Below are 20,887 nucleotides of genomic sequence, written 5' to 3' on the forward strand. Positions count from 1 at the left end.
GTATTCCTGGAAAAATAATCATTATTTTTCTGAGAAATACCTTATTGTGTTTGATGTAAAAATCTGATGTAAAATTAATATTTACCCATCATAATCTTCATTGAGTCCAGCAAATGGTATCGGGTCACAGTTTAAGATCATTATAACTGCAAACAGTATAAATGACACAGCAGATGAAATCATTATAAGTCTCATAAGACCTCTACTAGACAATTTTAAACTGGAAGCAATGAAACCTCCTAGAATATAACCAATTGCACTTGCTGGAATTATAATAATTCCTGAGAGATAGAGAAGGAAAGGAAAATACACAGTTAAAATATAACCAGCTAAGATAGTTCTCAAATAAATCAGCAAATATAGTAAAAATATCAGACATTTATGCAATTCTCCCTGCTCTAACATCTAATAAATAAATTTAAATAAGAAGATAGAGTAAAAATGTAGAGGCATGATAGATGTCTCAACAAATCTAAACTTTAGAAGACAAAGTGGGAATTGTTTTTCTTTTTTTTAGTTCTTAAGGAGCTATGATTTACAAAGTTACTGATCGTTGCAATTTAGTCCTACAGTAATTCAAGACCAATCCCTCCACCAGTGTTCTCTAATTCTTCGCTACCTCATCAATGTATGAAAGAAAAAGTTGTTTTTTTAAATTTTATTGAATCACTGTGTGATAGTTATAAGCTTTCATGTTTGGGTTACAATCACACAATGATCAAACACTCATCCCTCCACCAGTGTACATTTTCCACCACCAATATCCCCTGTATACTCCCCCTTTCCCACCCTCCCTCTGCCTCCATGGCAGACATGATTCCCCATAATCGCTCTCTCTACTTTTGGGCATTATGGTTTGCAATATAGACCCTGAAAGGTTATCATATTTGGTCCTTTATCTACTTTCTGCACACATCTCCCATCCCGACTGATTCCTCCAGCCATCATTTTCTTAGTGATCCCTTCTCTATTCCAGCTGCCTTCTCCTCTTTGCTCATGAGTCAGGCTTCCAACTGTGGAGCAATATATCTATCTGTCCCATGTATCTACTGTCCTTAGGTGTCAACCTCATGTTATATTGTTTTTTACTCCACAAATGAGTGCAGTCCTTCTATGAAAAGACAAAATTTTTAAGTTGGCTGGCAGCCACAGATGAATGGACTCTAAGGCAATAATGAAGTCTGCGCAATAACAACTAAGACAATCCTAAAACCTAATCTATACAAAACATAAGCAATATTTAAGACACACTATTGCATAGTTGCTTGGATTTAGGTGATTGTAGAGGTATTCTAATTGATAAAGGTGCACACAGAAGTTCATTACTAATAATGAAAGCAAGCAGTTCATCAGTTCTGTAAATAGATCTGCAGTATCAATTAATTCCCAACAACATAAGACTCCAGAATAGCTAGTATTGTCCATAATTTTATTTTAATCAAGTATAAGCAATTAGAAAAAGACAAGCTGAAGGATGAGAAAAAGTAGTATAAAATAGCATAATTATAAATTAATTATAGGTATGAAATAGCACAGAAAATCCATGCATTGATATTCTCTTCTAGAAATTTTTCTACATTATACACAGAGTAGATTTAAATAGGAGGAAAGAAAGAGATATCTGGAGCAAAAGAAGTCCCATTTAAATATACATATGGAAAGCCCTGGATATTATTTTGTTATTAATTCAGCTTATATTAAAATGGTAAGAAGATTTGGAGGTCACACCCAGCAGTGCTGAGGTCTTACTCCTGGCTTTGTGCTTAGGAATCACTACTGATGGTTCTCTGAGGACCATATTGAGTTCAGAGGATCAAAGCTAGGTGGCTACATGCAAGGTAGGTTCCCTGCCTGCTGTAAAATTGCTCTGTCCCCTTATTTTTCTTGGAAGAATTGATTTGGTCTAGCACTTCAATATAGTTGTGCTGATGAGGGTCAAACACTTGAATCGTTGTGTCACTAGCACCTTGACTGTTATGCATTCAAGCTCTCGAATTACTCAGAATTTTATGAATGAAATTTCTAGGTACTCTTTCACTGCATCACTGTCATCCCATTGTTCAATTTACTTGAGCAGGCACCAGTAATGTTGCCATTCGTCCCAGCCCTGAGATTTTAGCAGCCTTTCCTTACTCGTCTTTCCTAACGCTGCCATATTGGAGGCTCTTTCAGGGTCAGGGGAATGTGTTCCGTTATTTTTTACTGTTTTTGGCATATTGAATACACCATGGGTAGCTTGCCAGGCTCTGCCATGTGGGCAGGATACTCTCGGTAGCTTGCCTAGCTCTCTAACAATTTTATGCATATTATATTTTAAATGTTCAATAAACATATTACATAATTTCCTCTGATCTTTATCAGACAATATGGAATGTTGATAGATTTGTGTTTTTTAAAACTCTATTAGAAAAACAGAACTGGAATGTAGGCCAATAAAACAAAACAGAAACAGAACTGGAATGTAGGCCAATAAAGCCATAAGTTTTGAAGTCTGACAAAAATAAAAAATAAAAAGGTAAAAAGAGTGAAATAGTATAACTAAAACAAGCATACACTAAATAAGAGTACCTTGGAGAAATCTGATAAATTCTACCTCCCTAGATGATTAAAGTCAAAGTCCTAAGTCCCATTGGTAATAGGCACCTATTGATGGCCTATGATGAAATGGAATTGTATCTCTGTTGTTGTTTTCTCCTAAAGCTCATAATCCTTGAGTAATCATGAAAAACCATCAATTCCCAACTGAGGAATATTCTAAATATACTGGACCAGCATTCCTCAACTTTAGGCCATTAGCACAGCGGTAGGGCGTCTGCCTTGCACACAGCCAACATGGCCGATCCGAGTTTGATTCCTCCGCCCCTCTCGGAGAGCCCGGCAAGCTACCGAGAGTATTCGATATGCCAGACACAGTAACACCAAAGTCTCCAATGGAGACGTTACTGGGCCCGCTCGAGCAAAGTAAGGGAATACTGAGGCCAAGAGGAATTGATAGAACATGACCAATAATTATAATTTGGTATCCTGAATGAGATACTAGAGAAGAAAAAGAAATTATGTAGAAAATAAGGAAAGCAAAATCAGTATTTTAGCTAATTTTAATGTTCAAATATTATGTCATCCATTTTAACAAACCAACCATACTAATATAAAATATTAACAAAAGGAGATGTTAGATGTATAATATATGAAAACTCACTGTACTCTTAATACTTTCTCTGTCAGTCTAAGACCACTTTAAACATAATATTTAAAAATAGGGAAAAGTAGTAGTAAGGGAATATGAAGTTTCACAGAATATTTTGTATAATTTGTAAAAACTATTACAAAAGAAATATCAGAGAAGTAATCTTGGGGATAGAAAATTTCTGCAATGAATTCAACATTGGTCCTGACTGGAAAAGATTCAAAATTAAGCAGCAAACTTTAGGGAAATTTCATAATGTCAATGCTAGACAAAAATGATGAAAGCTACAAGATAGCATATTAAAAGAATCACAATTACAGCCTTATTTTTTAAAGATAGAATTAATACCTAGACAAAACATGTCACAAATACAGACACACCCAATCCTGAGTGAAGGAGTGAGGGAGAGAAAACATCACTGAAACATTAACTATCAATCTCTGACACCAACCACTGGGAATAAAATGAATTTTTTAAAATGTATGCACAGAATTTCAGGCCACAACAATTTGTGCAAGTATAATCTTCTCCCAAAATCCATTCTCACTCCCCCCCCACTAGTCCTTCCAGTATCTTAGAAAAAGTAAAAATATATACAGAATCTTGACTTGCTGCTCCAACTTCCAGATGAGATTCATCTCTGGCTGAGATCACTGGCCTACTCAGAACATAAGTCAGATTTGCTGGCTTCCCATTAGGTTCCAGCATCTTCATTCTTTACCTCAACCATGTTAATGAGCCCCTGCCACAGCTCCTGAAGCGTACTCGAGTAAGTAAGTAAAAAGTAAAGGCCCTCCCGTTGATCATCGATTTGCTCGAGCGGGTCCAGTAACGTCTCCATTGGAGACTTTGTTGTTACTGTGTCTGGCATATCGAATACTCTCGGTAGCTTGCCAGGCTCTCCGAGAGGGGCGGAGGAATCGAACTCGGGTCGGCCATGTTGGCTGCATGCAAGGCAGATGCCCTACCCGCTGTGCTATCGCACACAGGAACAAATTTACAGTGCTCACAATTAGTCTTTATACCAGCGGGTGAAGACAGGCAGAGAAGGAAAAGAGCAACTCACAGCATATTATTTCAGAGTTCCCCAGGAGATTTAACTACAAAATTCACCCTCAACACAGCAGAAATACTGAAAAACCAATGGGGAAAATGTGTAGAAACCCACCAGTTTCAATGGGCAAAACAATAAAAAGGAATATTTAACCAACACCAACCAGCTCTGAAAATCTTTAGAAAATGAGTTTATTGACAACATGGTAAGGATGTTTAGTGAACCCAAAGAAATGATGACACAGATGGTCAGAAAAGCACAAGAAAGTATGTGAGCCCGAATGAGAAAACCGTAAGGAGAAATGAGAGAAATGAAAAGTCAGGTATATGATATTAAGAATCTTTAGAAGCTCTGAGCAGAATAATATTGGCTGAGGAAATGATCGAGTAGCTCCAATATAAGATAGAGGAAACTTCTAGAAAAAAATAGAAGGTAGGGGGAAAGTCCAAAAAGAAATAAACAACACATCAGAAGACTGTCTTATGTGCATAAGAGGAACTATCAAGGATTCATCTAAGTGTTTGGTGAGTGACTAATAGTTAAAAAAAATAGTTAAAAACTTCTCATAGTTGAGAAAAGATAAGAGGCCCAAAGGGACTCACCCCTCCCCCCACCAAAAAAAAAAAAAACCTCCAGAACACATTGTACTCAGAATGACAAAAACCAATGACAGAGTCAAAATATTGAAAGCAGCAAAATTTAAAAATAAAAATAAAAACCAAAATTTAAAATAAATAAATAAATAATAAAAAATAAAAAAATACAAAAGAAAGCTTTTGAGTCACTACATATCTTTCAGAAGAGATTCTATGAGCCAGAAGAGAATGGAGAGAGATGTGCAAAACAATCAAGGAAAAGAAAACCTTACCAAGACACACTATCCAGCTGGATTTTCTTTCATATATGAAAAAGCAATACAGAGCTCCATAGGCAGGCAAGAGCTCAGGGAATTCATGATCTTGAAACCAGTTTTGCAAGAAGCATTAAAGGAGTTCTTTAAAGAACTGGGCCAACTGTTCAGCACATGGCCTTGAGTCTGGCACTCATGGTGCTTATGGTTACCTGCTACTAGATTAATAAAGGTATATTTACCTTAGCTTGCTAAGGGATTATATACATTTTCAGTAATGAATTAATATTTGATTTATGTTGAATGTTCTATATCTTAAGAGGTTTTTAAAATACCCATAGAGGTCTTTACTGCAACCTTTAATTATTTTTAATTATTATTATTAATTATTATTTTGCTTTTTCAGTCACAGCTGGCGATGCACAGGGTTACTTCTGGCTCTGCACTCAGGAATTACTCCTGGCTGTTCTCAGGGGACCATATGGGATGCTGGGAATCAAACCTGGGTCCGCCACGTGCAAGGCAAATGCCCTACCTAGAGTGCTATCACTCCAGGCCCAGCAACTTTTTATTTTTTAATGCAGACACTTAAGCACAATTTATAATTGTTTCTAATATAAAACCAATATTTCCTTCATTATGATAAAACACAATGTGTACTTTTATAGGCCTATTTAGGTTTTTCCCTTTAAATTTTCTTAATTCTCTTCACTTACTAAATTTTTTATTTGTAGGGTTTACCTATCTCATATCTCATGTGGGCTGGAGCGATAGCACAGCGGGTAGGGCGTCTGCCTTGCATGCAGCCAACATGGCCGACCCGAGTTCGATTCCTCCGCCCCTCTTGGAGAGCCCGGCAAGCTACCGAGAGTATTCGATATGCCAGACACAGTAACAACAAAGTCTCCAATGGAGACGTTACTGGGCCCGCTCGAGCAAATCGATGATCAACGGGAGGGCCTTTACTTTACTTTTACTTACCTATCTCATGTAAACTCTATAATGTATCAGCACAGAATTATCCATAATACTCTTTAAAATGTGTTCTTTGAGCATGTAATCCATTGCATATACATACCTCATTATTAATTACATTGTAAACCACAGATTCTTAATGAAAAGGAAAAATTATTGAAATTTATATAACAAAAAAGATTTAGTTCTTGAAATAAAATGTCATTAACAATTTTGATGTTGGATATGTTCATTTATATGTGTCTAGGTGTCACTACCTCCACACACAAAAAATAACACAGAAAAGAGATATATATGTGAGGAAAAAGATAAAACATAGAGAGAGCAACCAATCCGCATAGTCAGTGAATATTTTGTCTTTCCTACCTACTGAGTCTAGGTGGGGAAGGAATAAAGACCCATGGGATACTGACTGAGAGAAGCAGGCCCTCTAGAGGTAGATGTGGCATTGGAATGAGGTAAGCATGAAAAGCATGATTAACAGTAGTATTAAGCCTGGTACCTCAATGAAAAAATAGCTTTAAAAATCAAATAAAGATGAAGACAATAGAAATTCATCTTTAATGTCCATACATAGATTTAATTTTTATAGTCATATGGAAGGTGACGCCTTACAAGCGGCCAACATGGCCGACCCGAGTTCGATTCCTCCGCCCCTCTCGGAGAGCCCGGCAAGCTACCGAGAGTATTCGATATGCCAGACACAGTAACAACAAAGTCTCCAATGGAGACGTTACTGGGCCCGCTCGAGCAAATCGACGATCAACGGGAGGGCCAATATATGATATGGAAGGTGACGAGCAGGAGGATAGCACAGCTAGTAGGGCATTTGCCTTGCACGCAGCTAGCCCAGGTTCAATTCCTTCGTCCCTCTGAGAGAGCCCAGCAAGCTACTGAGAGTATCCCACCCGCACGGCAAAGTCTGGCAAACTACCCATGATATATTCGATATGACAAAAGCAATAACAACAAGTCTCACAATAGAGACTTTACTGATGCCCACTCGAGCAAATCGATGAACAATGGGAGGACAGTGCTATAGTACTACAATGATATGGAAGGAAACATGGCTAAGCCAATGTATTGCTGCATGGAGGCCATCTCATGTCCATTAACACAGTATTGGATAAATATGGTCATATTCACAAAATAGGATCCTAGAGGATCCCATAAAATGATAAACGATAAATCACAGATCAAAATGAATGATAAAAACTAAGCTAATTGAGGACAGCCACACACGCTAGGGGGAAAGGCAGCTCAGATAGAAAGGGAGCACCAAATAAAGGGTGTTGTAAGGTTCCTCTCAGGATGGGAAATGTTTGATGAGAGTAGACTATAGACCGAACAAGATTGCCACTCAATGTCTCTTTTGCAAACCACAGCACTCAAAAGGAGAGAGATAACAAAAGGGAATGCCCTGCCACAGAGGTAGGGTGGGATGGGAGGATGGGGAGGGGTGGGAGGGATACTGGGACTGGTGGTGGTGGAGAATGGGCACTGGTGGAGGAATGGGTATTCTATCATTGTATAACTGAAACCCAAGCACAAAAATTTGTAAGTCTACAACTGTACCTCATGGTGTTTCACTAATAAAAATTCAAGAAAAAAAAACTAAGCTAAGGTAAAAGTGACAAAAGATATTAAAAACCATATATCTCTGACTACTATTGTATTGCTGGCAATGTCCTCCTTAAAATCTGTTAGCAAATGGAGCTGGCATAACTGGACAACCACATGCAAAAAAATTGGCTTAGACCTCGACTTAAATACCATGCAAAAAAGTCAGATCAAAATGGATTAAAGATCTCAACATCAGACCAGAATCCATAAAGTTCATTGAAGACAAAGTTGGCAAAATCCTCCACAATGTTGAGATTAATGGTATCTTCAAAAATGACATGCCACTGACCAACCAAGTGGAAACAGAGATAAACAAACTGGACTATATTAACCTAAGAAGCTTCTGCACCACAAAAGATAGTGACAAAATTACAAAGACAATCTATAGAATGGGAAAGGTTATTCACCCAATACCCATCCGATAAGGGGTTGATATCAAGGATATACAAAGTACTGGTTGGACTCCACAAGAAGAAAACATCCAACCCCATCAAAAAATGGGGTGATGGGTGATGAAATGAACAGAAGCTTTCTCAGAAGAAATCCGAATGACTAAAAGGCACAAGAGAAAATGCTCTACATCACTAATCATCAGGGAGATGCAGATCAAAAGAACAATGACATATCACCTCACACCACAGGGACTGGCCCACATCCAAAAGAACAAAAGCAACTGGTGTTGGAGAGGATGTGGCAAGAAAGGGACCCTCCTTCACTGCTGGTGGGAATGCTGACTGATTCAGCCCTTTTGAAAAACAGTATGGTCGATTGTCAAAAAATTAGAAATTGAGCTCCCATTTGACCTAGCAATACCACTCCTGAGAATATATCGAAGAGAGGCAAAAAGGTATTGTCGAAATGACATCTGCACTTCTATGTTCATTGCTGAACTATTCACAATAGCCAAAATCTGGAAAAAACCTGAAAGCTTGAGACCAGATGACTGGTTAAAGAAACTTTGGTACATCTACACAATGGAATATTATGCAGCAGTTAGAAAGGATGAAGTCATGAAATTTGCAAACAAGTGGTTCTACATGGAAAGTATCATGCTAAGTGAAATGAGTCAGAAAGAAAGGGACAGATATAGAAAGACTGCACACATCTGGGCAATATAAATTTAACAGAATGGGAGGTGAACAGCCAAGAATAGTTGAGATAAGTACAAGGAGATCTGCTCCACTGCTTGGAAGCTGGACTCACATGCTGGAGGAAAATGCAGCTCAGATAGAGAAGGGAACCCCAAGTAAAGGGTGTTTGGAGGACTCGCTTGGGATGTGAGACTTGTGCTGAAAGTAGACTATAGACCGAACATGATGGCCACTCAATACCTCTGTTGCAAATCAGAACACCCTAAAGGAAAGAGAGAGCAAAGGGAATGCCCTGCCATAGAGGTGGGGTGGGGTGGGAGGGAATGTTGGGGTGGGAGGGCAACTGGTTTCATTGGTGGTGGAGAATGGGCACTGGTGGAGAGATGGGTACTTGATCATTGTATAACTGAAACCCAAACACGAAAGTTTGTAAGTCTAAAAAAAAATAAAGTAGTGTTTCATATCCATAAAAAAATTAAAAAACCATATATCAAATGTGCAAGTCAAACGCCCTACCGCTGTGCTATCGCTCCTCTGCCCCTCTTGGAGAGCCCGGCAAGCTACCGAGAGCATCTCGCCCGCACGGCAGAGCCTGGCAAGCTACCCGTGATGTATTCGATATGCCAAACACAGTAACAACAAAGTCTCATGATGGAGATGTTACTGGACTCGCTCAAGCAAATCGATGAACAACGGGAGAACCGTGACCGTGATATCAAATGTAGGTTATGTGTAGATTGGCACACAAACCATAAAATATAAACAAATTGTAGGAAGGACTATAACTTTACACAAGTGATTGCTTATATAGAGGAAGAAAATAATGATATAAGGGATATATATATATATACTAATGAGGATTTTAGTGTTTAAAACTATTGATAAAAATGAGCTGGAGTGATAGCATAGTGGGTAGTATGCTTTCCTGGCATGAAGTCAGCCAATATTTGATCACCAGCATCCCTTATGGCTCCAGAGCTATACCAGGCGTAACTCCTGAATGCAGAGTTAGAAGTAAGCCCTGAGTACCACTACGTGTGATCCAAAAAGAAATAAAAGGCAAAGTACTTATATATTTTTAATTCAAACATGCAGTGTTTATATATTTATATTTTGTGCAGAAGTTACGAATACTACTACTTTATTCTTAAACATAAATACATATAAGAAAACTTTTCATTAAAAATGAGTATAACTAACAGATAAGCATAGTACAACCAGAAATAAAAGTTGCAGTCTTCTTTGATAATAGAAACTGATGTTCTATAAATGTAGGTACAAATCCAGACGCTCCAATAGTGTGTAAATATTCCATAGCTTTACCTAGTGATAGGAGTATAAAAATTCGATTCTTTATCAGATCCTGAAATAAATGTTACATATAAATTATTTTAATTCACTAGAAAGAAGAAATATACCCAGTATATAAACCACACATCACAAATCCACAAATATTTTACCTTTTCCAACCAAAATTTGAAACTCACACATACATATATAAACAATTTTACAATTGCCAATATATGAAAGTTCATAATGTTTGAATCATTAGTTGTCTAATCATAGTATTGTCTAATTTGATTCCCTATTAAACTATAAATTTTAATAATTAAAAAATTACCACCAACAGTATTTATTGATCTGTTTGATAAAGAAAAATACATATCAATAACCATGCATCTGGGATTTCAAATTGTTTTCGTTTATTTTTGCTTAAGAAATTAGATAATTTGGGCTCGGAGGGACAGCATTTGCCTAGCACGTGGCAGACCCATTCTATTCCCAACATGCCGTATGGTTCCCCTGCGCACCTCCAGGAGTAATTCCTAAGTGCAGAGCCAGGAGTAACCCCTGTGCATTGCTGGTTATGACTAAAAAAGCAAAAAAAATTAGATGATTTTTTATAAAGAAAAGTTAAGCTACACTCAAAGAGAAATCACTAGAATTTGAGCCATAATTCTAAAATATTTTTCCTTGGAATTCCACATACGTAAAGAGGAAAGTCATTTAAGTTCTATGTTTTGGTAACTTGAGATGTGGGGCTTCCCGAGCAGTATTTAATGGGCCCAAGGTCACTCCAGGTAATATTCAACCAAGTAAGCCAGATTTTCAGCACTTAACACCAGGGGCTAGAAATGTAGCACTATTGAACCCAATGGTACCAGGAGCTATCATGGGAATGGTAGCAGACTCCCAGGTTTACATTCAACACTGTTTGGAGGGACATGGATCTTGCTTATGCAAGGAATGTGCTCCTGGCTAATAGCTATGTTCATGGTTCTATTAGCAATTTTAAAAAATGTTTAATTTAATCAGGAGCCTAGAAGGATACATAGTGATGACTTTAAATTTTCCATTGTACTAATACTCTATGTGAAACCATTTATATCATGGTAAATTTTACTAAATTTAATTACTATAAATTATAAGTAAATTAAAATTATAAAATAAATTAGTTATGAAATAAAAATTATAGATAAAAATTAATTACTTTCAAATTAATTTTTATATTTAATATAAATCTTTGAAAATATGTAGTAGCATTTTATGTTTTAACAGTTTTAATTAACTTAAATATTATTTTCCCAGTCTTACATTAATTTTAAAATCTAATATCATTAGATTTGCTCAAGCGGGCCCAGTAACGTCTCCATTGGAGACTTTGTTGTTACTGTGTTTGGCATATCGAATACGTCACGGGGAGCTTGCCAGGCTCTGCCGCTCGGGTGAGATACTCTCGGTAGCTTGCCGGGCTCTCCGACAGGGGCGGAGGAATCGAACTCGGGTCGGCCGTGTTGGCTGTGTGCAAGGCAAACGCCCAGATCTATATCTGTCTTCTGAATACCTTACATATGCAATTCTGTAACATTTATTTATTCCCAGAGAATTACTTAGGCTGATTTCAACTCTCTCGTCACAAGCAATATATTCTTAAGGACCTATGAATCCTCATAGGTCCTTAAGCTTGATATACATCATTGAATTATTTCTCTAATTTTTTCCTCCAAGTTTTATCAGTCACACTGCTTCCATAATGTGGGACTCCCTCCTCTCTCTCTCTCTCTCTCTCTCTCTCTCTCTCTCTCTCTCTCTCTCACACACACACACACACACACACACACACACACACACACACACACACCCAGGAGGACAGGTGGTTATACTTTCTCAAATTCTTTGAGCACATTTCCTGTTCTACATATCTCCCGAAACTTTGAAATTCTCCCATTAAAAACAATTGAACTTGTAAAGGCCTTCAAGATGCCTTCAACAATGCAAGTAATGATACATTATTACAAAGTAGCAAGATGACTTCTGATAATGCCTCTCACTCTCAGGACTGAGGCATTGAAATTTCGCTTCCAATTGTAAAAAGCTCAGGCCAGTTGGAGAAGGAAACTTTAGGGGATCTATAAATTAACTGATGTGCAAAACTAATATGTAGATTTTCTACTTGCTCCTCTACTCTTCCAGGAGATATTAATCTCCTGGATGACATCTCCAGAGGTGTTTTGGGAACTGGAAGCAGCTTCCTCTCTCTTCCAGCTAGGCCCTCCATGGCCTGACCATATCGACAGACTCAGCTCTGCATCTCCTGTCCTCTTCTTGCTCACCCTTTCAGGTAAAGTTAATCTCTCAGCTGATATTCCCAGGGCCTTTTTGTAATTGAAGATGAATAACCCTCCCTTACAGCTTTGTCCCTATGTCCCCAGCAGCCTGATCTTGCTTTAACAATGGGTCCGACTCCACATCTCCTGCCTGATGCACATGACCAGGTATGCAGAAAGCTCTACTCATCAAATTTCATACAGCTTAAAGTTATACTTTCTGTCACTAGAAGGGAGGCCTGGAGCGATAGCACAGCGGGTAGGGCGATCCCCTTGCACGTAGCCGACCCGGGTTCGAGTCCTCCGTCCCTCTCGGAGAGCCGGCAAGCTACCGAGAATATCCCGCCTGCACAGCAGAGCCTGGCGAGCTCCCCGTGGTGTATTTGGTATGCCAAAAACAGTAATAAAAAGTATCACAATGAAGACATTACTGGTGCCCGCTCAAGCAAATTGATGAACAATGGGAGGATAGTGCTACAGTGCTACCAGATGAAGAAAAGCAGGGGAGGAAAAGAGTAACTCTCCACCTGATTCCTTAGAGACTACTGGAGGACACTTCCAAAGAAAGTTCACCCTCAGCGCGGCAGGAGCACAGAAGGTGCAGCAGGGAAGGCAGAATCCCACCCAGTCCTCTGAGTGAAAACAACACAGAAGGCTCGCTGCTACCACCCAGCCCTCGGCCTGATGTGTGATGTGCAGATATTCTCTCCCAGTTATTTGTGTGAGTGTGTGTGTTTTTAATCAGGCCTCATTTCTTCCTCAAGGCAGAATCTCTTTTAGTTTGAGGTCCCATTTGTTTGTTCCTGCTTTTATTTTTATTTTCTTTGACAATGTGGTCATCTCATAGAAGATCCTCTGAAGTAAACATATAGGGATGGGCCGGTACAGAAGGTCCGGCATTTGTCTTGCTCGCAGCTGACCTGGTTTCAATTACTAGCACTTCTATGGCTTCATGAGCACCTCCTGGAGTGATTCCTTAGCATGGACCAGGAGTAAGCACTAAACACAGCTGGGTGTCCCCCTAACCCCCCTAAAAAGATCTTGTAGACTCTCACCCATGTTTCTCTCCATTATTTTAAAGAAATTTTTTCAAAAAGTTAAAAAAATTTAATATCAAGGTCTTTATTCTGAGTTAACCTTTGTTAAAGGTGTGAGGTAGGGGTCTAATTTCATCTTTTTTTTTACATTTAGCTATACAGTTTTCTCAGCACCACCCATTTGTTGAAGAGACTCTTCTTGTTTTACTTCATGCATCTAGTTCCTTTGTTATAAATTAACTGTCCTTATATATGAGGGTTCCCAATTCTGAGGGTACCTATATATCCTGTCTCCCAATTCTATTCAATCTGTGTTCCAGTGCAAAGCAGTTTTAATTAATATAGCTTTGTATTAAGTATTAAAGTCATTAAAAACATCATACAAGACGGTCAAGTGGGATTTATTTCAGTGATACAGCATAGTTCAAAATATGTAAATTAATTAATGAGATACAACATCAAGAAGAAAGACAAAAAGCAATTCATAGTCTCCATAGATATGAGGGTTGAATGAAGTTATCTCAATATTGCAAATACTTCACACAATACATTCAATAAACTTAATGAGGAAAAACCGAAAGACTTTTTACAGTTGGGTGCAAGGATATACAGTTATCCCATATTTTCAACATAGTGTTGGAAGTACTTGTCTTAGCAATTGTGGAAGAAAATTATACAAATGACATGATGTTGTACATAAAAAAAATTCTAAAGATTCTACTAAAAATACTCCTAGAAACAATAAACTTGTATAGAAGGTAGTAAACTACATGATCAGAGATTTGTTGTATTCTTATATGCTAAAAATAACATAGAAGAGACATTTTTAATTGTTTCTCTTCACAATTGTGTCAAAAATTTCTCAAATAGCTAGGAATTAATTTCAAAAAAAGGAAGTTAAAGGCTTATTTTGAAAAGACTATTAATCGCTTATGAATAAAAGTTAAAAGAAAATAGAAAAATATCCCATGTCCAAGCACTAAAAGAATTGACGTTATTGAAATGACTATCATAAATAAAACACTTTACAGATGAAAAGTAATTCCCATGAATATTCACAGGGCATTTTTTAAGGACATAGAAAACTACTTCTAAAATTTGTATGGAAGCATAAAACGCTCAGAATAGTCAAAAACAGTCCTGATTAAAAAAGGAGATGAGGGACACTGGATTCTAAGACTAATCTTTATCTACAAATTTTTTTTAGAAAATTAAAAAAAATACACATTATTTAATCAAATTAAAAAGTTTTCCATACAGAGAAATAAACTCTCAACAGATATTTTACATAATGGAAGAAAACATTCACCAACTACGATCACGATCACGATTAGCAAATGGCTAATTTTCAAAATACATAAGGAACTCACAAAACTCCAAAACAAGAAAATTAACAACACTGTCAATAAGTGAGAGAAAATCTGAATAGACGCTTCAACCACCAAGAAAATCATACAGATGGCAAAGAGACACATAAAAAAATACTCTTTTTCATGTATTATCAGTAAGTTTACGTTAAAATAACTATGCAATATTACCTCCTACAAGTAAGAATATCCTATGTCAAAAAATCTAGAAAAAAATAGCTTTGGAAAAGGTGTGGTGAAAAGGAAGTGACATTCAATATTGTTAGTGATACAAACTGATTCAGCACCTATGAAAACAAAATCTCTAATTTGACATTATGTACGTGTAGTCCTCTAACTCTTATAGTATGATTTGCAACAACCAGAATCTAGAAACATGGCCAGAAATGGATTTTGAAACCCAAATGTGGAAAAGATAAATTGATAAAAAAAAAAAGCTGTGTATATATGCAAAGCAGAATACAACTTATCAACAAGAAAAGATGAATTCTTGCCTTTTGCAAGTTCAGGGATGAAATTAGAGGACATAATAATAAAACAAGTCAGAAGCAAGATGATAAATAGGTGATCTCACTCATTAGCAAGATATAAAGCTGCAAAGCAAAGATAAAGATGTGGATAAAGCCCAAATGAAAATAAACCTTTGAACTCAGACCGCAGAACTAAGATTCCTAATGATGGGTAAGGCTGATCCAGGAAGAAGAGAGATATCAGAGGGCTATGGCAGGGATGTTGCTATTGAAAGTTCAGTGTGCTAACATATATCTTGTTTTGATTGGGGGTTTTGGTTTTGTGATATTTACATGGCTTATGAAAATTTATTAAAATTATCAAATTCAGTTAACTGTTATCTTCCGAATATCCATCCAGATTCCTTTCTAGTAGTTTATAGCATGACTGCTGATATGCAAATATTTCAGTGTGAAGATATGTTTGAAAACATACGCTGGAGCGATAGCACAGCGGGTAGGGCGTCTGCCTTGCACGTAGCCAACATGGCCGACCCGCGTTCGATTCCTCCGCCCCTCTCGGAGAGCCCGGCAAGCTACCGAGAGTATTCGATATGCCAGACACAGTAACAACAAAGTCTCCAATGGAGACGTTACTGGGCCCGCTCGAGCAAATCGACGATCAACGGGAGGGTCTTTACCTTTTATTAGAGAAAACATGTCTTAAATAGAATTGTTGTGGTTCCCTTTAATAAAATTCAGGACATGTAAAGTTTCATTTTGAAAAAAATTGCTTAGAATATCAAGAGATGTGGAGTTCAGATAGTTCTTAGTCACTGTTTTATGATAATAGTGGTACATATTGTTGGTTGGAATTCTTTCTTCTTGGAGCAATTCCCATCCATCTTTATAGTAGGAGCTTCTACACAGTCCGTCTCATCCAATAAAGAAATACCAACTAAATGTTAGAAACCACCTGTATTGAACCATAAAATTGTGGAGGAGGACAGCAGACTTTTATTCGACGACTTTCTGTGGGATGTGTTGGTAGTTGGGCTATAATTGGCAATGCTCAATCCTACTTTGGGCATAGGAACCGCTCTGGATGGTGCTTGAGAGAATCATATGCTGTGCATGGACCCAGCTGATGTTGGTCACATGTAAGATAAATATCTTAATCCTCATATTGTCTTTCCAGCCTTGTGATTTTTTAAAATCTTGCAAGTTATGACCTGTTCTTTCTAAGATATAAGGAGTACCCTGTTAAGAAGTTTTCTTCCTAGTAGTTTTGAGCTTTTTTCTCTCTAATTTAAAATCCAAAATATCTCAAGTAGGTATTCATGTTGCTTTTGTATTTATTGACTTCTTACTACCAGTTGTACCCTTACCTACACACCTTATTTTTTTCCCAATATTTTTGTTTGTTTTTGGACCATACCCAGTGGTGTTCAGGGTTTACTCCTGGCTCTGACCTCAGGGATAACTCCTGGTGAGCTAAGGGAACCATATAAGTGCCAGATATTGAACCCAAATTGGCTACATGCCCTATCCACAGTACTATCACTTCGACCATTAGACCTTACTTTTTTTTAGGAAGGTCCAGTATAATAGCAAATTCTTAGCCCTTAGAAGTAAAATATAGAACATATAAATTTTATAAAACATACTAAGTCTAATATATAGTATTTCATTGGCTCTAACATGCCCCAAATTACTAGGCATCTTTATTCTTTGCATCACTAAAAAAAAGGCACTGCCATTTATGTTATGATACAAAGATTTAAGGGAATCCTTATGCTATGAAGATGTAACTCTGGCCAGCTCATGAAATATGTTACACTATAAGGAAAGAGTGTTTAATTTTTTATGACTCAGTTGTGAAGACAAATGTGGTATTTTGCAAGTATCTCAATATAAGAATAAAGCTGTCTATTCTTGTGGAAATCCTTTAAGTCACAGAAAATAATTGGATGCTACTTTGCAAGAAAATATGGAGATAATTATATTCACCCAGCAGCAAATATTTTCTGTACTAAGATCAGAATTGTGTATCACCGGGTCTGGAGAGAGTACAGCAGGTAAGGTGCATGTCTTGCATGGTACTCACCAGGGTTGACCCCCGGCATCATATGTACTAAATTCAGCATTGCCATGAATAATTATTATCTCAGCACAGAGCCAGGATTAAGTTCTTATAAGAAAGCAGTGTTTGCCCCCAAAACAAAACACACATTTTTAAAATTTGATGCTTAAAAATTACATTCTTCATCAAGACCCTGAACGAATGGCTTGAGGCTCTTCTTGTTCCTGGAGCGAGCAGATGCCTTTGGGCTACACTAGCACATGACAGGGATGAATGGAGACATTACTGGCACCCACTCAAACAAATTGATGAGCGATGGGATGACAAGTGACAAGTCATACAAGTGAAATATTACATAATTTATGAATCAGAATTTCCAGTCAGAATAGAATTTTCTTGGCACATGTTCTTTATACATGTTCTTTATTGACTTTCACTCATTTTATTTAAAGTATGCAGCTCAACTTATGATAATGATCAAGGTTGTGTATAATACTCAGTCATTACTACTACTATATCAGAGTTACGTTTGAGCTAGTTATTTCAAGATTAAAAGGTGAGTGCTATTTTTTGTTACTTGTAAAAGGAATAGGTTCATTGAGACACACAAAATTAGGTTAAATACTTTATGGTTATTCTTTTAATTGAATATTTATAAACTTTACAGGATAACTTAGTTGACTTATAAGTGTGAAAGATTTTACTTTACCAAAGTAGAAGTAAATAAATCCTTGATGTTACTTCTCAAGTCCTTTTCTGTAGACTTATTTTCAGAAAGAGAATGCCTATTTTTCCAAGATTTTGTCTTTGATTTACCTATACATTAACAACAACAAAAATGGATCTTTTAACATGTTCACATACCTAAACATTATGTGTGTTTATATCCTAATAAAACCAGTTATTCTAAATCAATACCATCCTAAAGATCATTCTGCAATAATGAAAATTTTTCATGCCTGAACTATCCAAATACTGTAGTTATCAGATAGTTATGGCTCAAATGCTTGAATCAAGCTACTATGATCAAATCTATACATTTTAATTTAATTTAAAATTCAAGACTAACATATGACAAATCATCGCAACATTTGATTGAACTGCACTGAAATGCAAAAAGGAAGGGTCATCATTAGTATTGTTAAAATACTTTGTGTCATAGTGGTCCTTTCTATATACACTATGATAATGATAATTGGAAATGATCACTCTGGATAAGAACTGCGTGCTGAAAGTATGTAAAGAACAAACATGATAATATCTCAGTACCTGTATTGTAAACCACAAAAGCACGAGAAAAAGAGAGCGAGAAAGAGAGAGAGAGAGAGAGAGAGAGAGAGAGAGAAGAGGAGAGAAGTGCCTTTCATAGAGGCAGGCTGGGAGAGTAAGGGCTGGGGGGAGGGACACTGGGGTTATTTGTGGTGGGAAATATACAGTGGGTGTTGGTTGGAACATTATATGACTGAAACCAGATCATGAATAGCTTTATAACTGTGTATGTCAGGGTGATTCAATAAAAATAAATTAAATATTTTGTGTCAACAAAATGTTCTACATTAAGAAAGTAATTGTTGTTTTGGTTTGGTATCAGTTTTTGAGCCACACACAGTGAATGAAAATTTTGACCACACACAGTTTTTGAGCTCAGTGTTTACTCCTGATTCAGAGCTCAGGAAAATTTCCTTGAAGGGTTTGGAGGACCATTTGCAATGCAGGAGATGAACCTTGATCAGCCTTGTGGAAAGCAAGTTCATTAGGGGAATATTCAATTCTCTACTAATGTTACATGTAGTTTTTTAGATACCAAAATTTTTATTTATTTATTTTAGGCCATTTTGGGATCACACCAAGTGATGCTCAGTGGTTACTCTTAGTTCTGCATTCAGGGATTACTCCTAGAGGTGCTCCGGGTACCCTCTGGGATGCCAGGGATAGAATCAAGGTCAACTGCATGCAAGGCAAATATCCTACTCACTGTACTATAGCTCCAACCCCCAAAGAAATTTAGTGGTTATTGTTTTATCTTACTTCAGTTCTGTGACATAGAGTTGTTTTTAAACAACACCTGGTTTTAAAAGAGAACTTTTTTTTTATTATTAAAATAGCTCATGAATACTAGGTAGAAAATATTTTTTGAAAGTAGCAAAATAAATGTACTATTAAAATGGTAGCACTTAAAATAATAAGTGCTTTAAACAGGCTCAGTTATTCTAATAATGATATTCATGGCACCATATCCTCAAGACAGAAAGAACTTATTTCAACCATATTATGAGAATGAAATGTAAGGAGGTGATAGTCAGAAATAGCATTTTGTTTTAGCAGATTATATTTTTAATCACCTTGCCTTTTTGGTTGAAAACATAACAGTAGCATTACTGTAGACCATGATATAATTGAGAGACCAAGAAAATACCTCCACCAAGTCTGATGCCAGAATTGTGGTAGATCACTCTCTTCAGAGCTTTAATAGAGAGAAATAAAAAATGTCAGCTTCATTTTTTAATTAGAAACAAAACCATGATATCACAGAAACAGTTTTTTTAATTTTCCTACTGTTCTGCTGCGAGTGATTATGAATTTTTCATATTTTGTAGTTCTTTTGAGCCACTGAATTCTAAATTTACATCCTTTCTTTCTTTTACTCTGTCTATTCTGAAGGCCATGAGTGGATACTTTATAAATTTTTGTACCATTTTTCTCTAACAAAGATATACATATACACACATATGTATATGCATATATGTGTAACTGTATATATATATATATATATATCTCAGAATGGAAGGGAAAGATAATATGATCATGATAATTAATTTTTAAAATAAATACAGTAAAACAAAACCTCTTTTTTATGATAAAGATACTCATTTATATGCCGATAGATAACATCCTACTCAACTTTGAAAAGTTAAAAGCTTTCCTCTTGAAGGAAAAAGACATAAGAAAATGATGTCCAATATATTCTTCTATATTACTAAGAATATTGATTGTGGATATGGCTCAGCAGTAGAGCACTTGCCTTGCATGCATGAGGCCCTGTGTTCAATTATTATCACAGTCAGAAAAAATTTAAAAAGATATTCTAAGCTCACTCATCCAGGTACCTGCCCAGTGGCAGGGCCCCTTCCTGGGGCCACATGTCTAACTAAATCCCCTGAAAACGGCCAGTTTTCATCCATGGTCTGTGGGGAATTGAGGCACACCACGTGAGCCCAAAGCTGAGCCGTTTCACCTTCCTCTGCTCACTCATCCAGGTACCCGCCAGGAGATAGGGTTGCCCCGCCCCCACACCTAAACTTGTGATCTTGAAAACCAACCGCTGCCAGAACTCCAGCCTGGGGCACCTGCCTCCACTTCTGCAGAGAACGCTAGCCCAAGTTGTCGCTGCCCCAACAGGTCTGTGGACTAGACTGGCATCTGGACCGGCTAGGGTGTGGCCACCATTTAAGGGGGCTTACTCAAAAGTGGGTGAGGCCTTCTCAGAGGTGGCCACAACTATATTTCCCACTCCTAGCACTCTGGAATTTCATCCCAGCCTTTATCACCTAATTCTGTGGAAA

At 37.1% G+C, this 20,887-nt stretch overlaps 1 protein-coding gene across 1 annotated transcript in view; it reads right to left on the reverse strand.

Annotated features, from left to right (window-relative positions):
* The window catches only part of LOC130046079 (solute carrier organic anion transporter family member 6A1-like), a 100,257-nt gene that overhangs the window by 58,353 nt on the left and 21,017 nt on the right, over positions 1-20,887 (reverse strand). Inside the window, exons 3-4 of the mRNA XM_056138990.1 lie at positions 9,999-10,143; positions 86-281 (exon numbers count right to left, since the gene is read on the reverse strand). Coding sequence (XP_055994965.1) covers positions 86-281; positions 9,999-10,143 — 341 coding nt within the window. The remainder of the gene's footprint in view (positions 1-85; positions 282-9,998; positions 10,144-20,887) is intronic.

Source organism: Sorex fumeus, unplaced genomic scaffold (genome assembly GCF_029834395.1).
Source record: "Sorex fumeus unplaced genomic scaffold, SorFum_2.1 ptg000131l, whole genome shotgun sequence".
Classification (NCBI taxonomy): Eukaryota; Metazoa; Chordata; class Mammalia; order Eulipotyphla; family Soricidae; genus Sorex; species Sorex fumeus.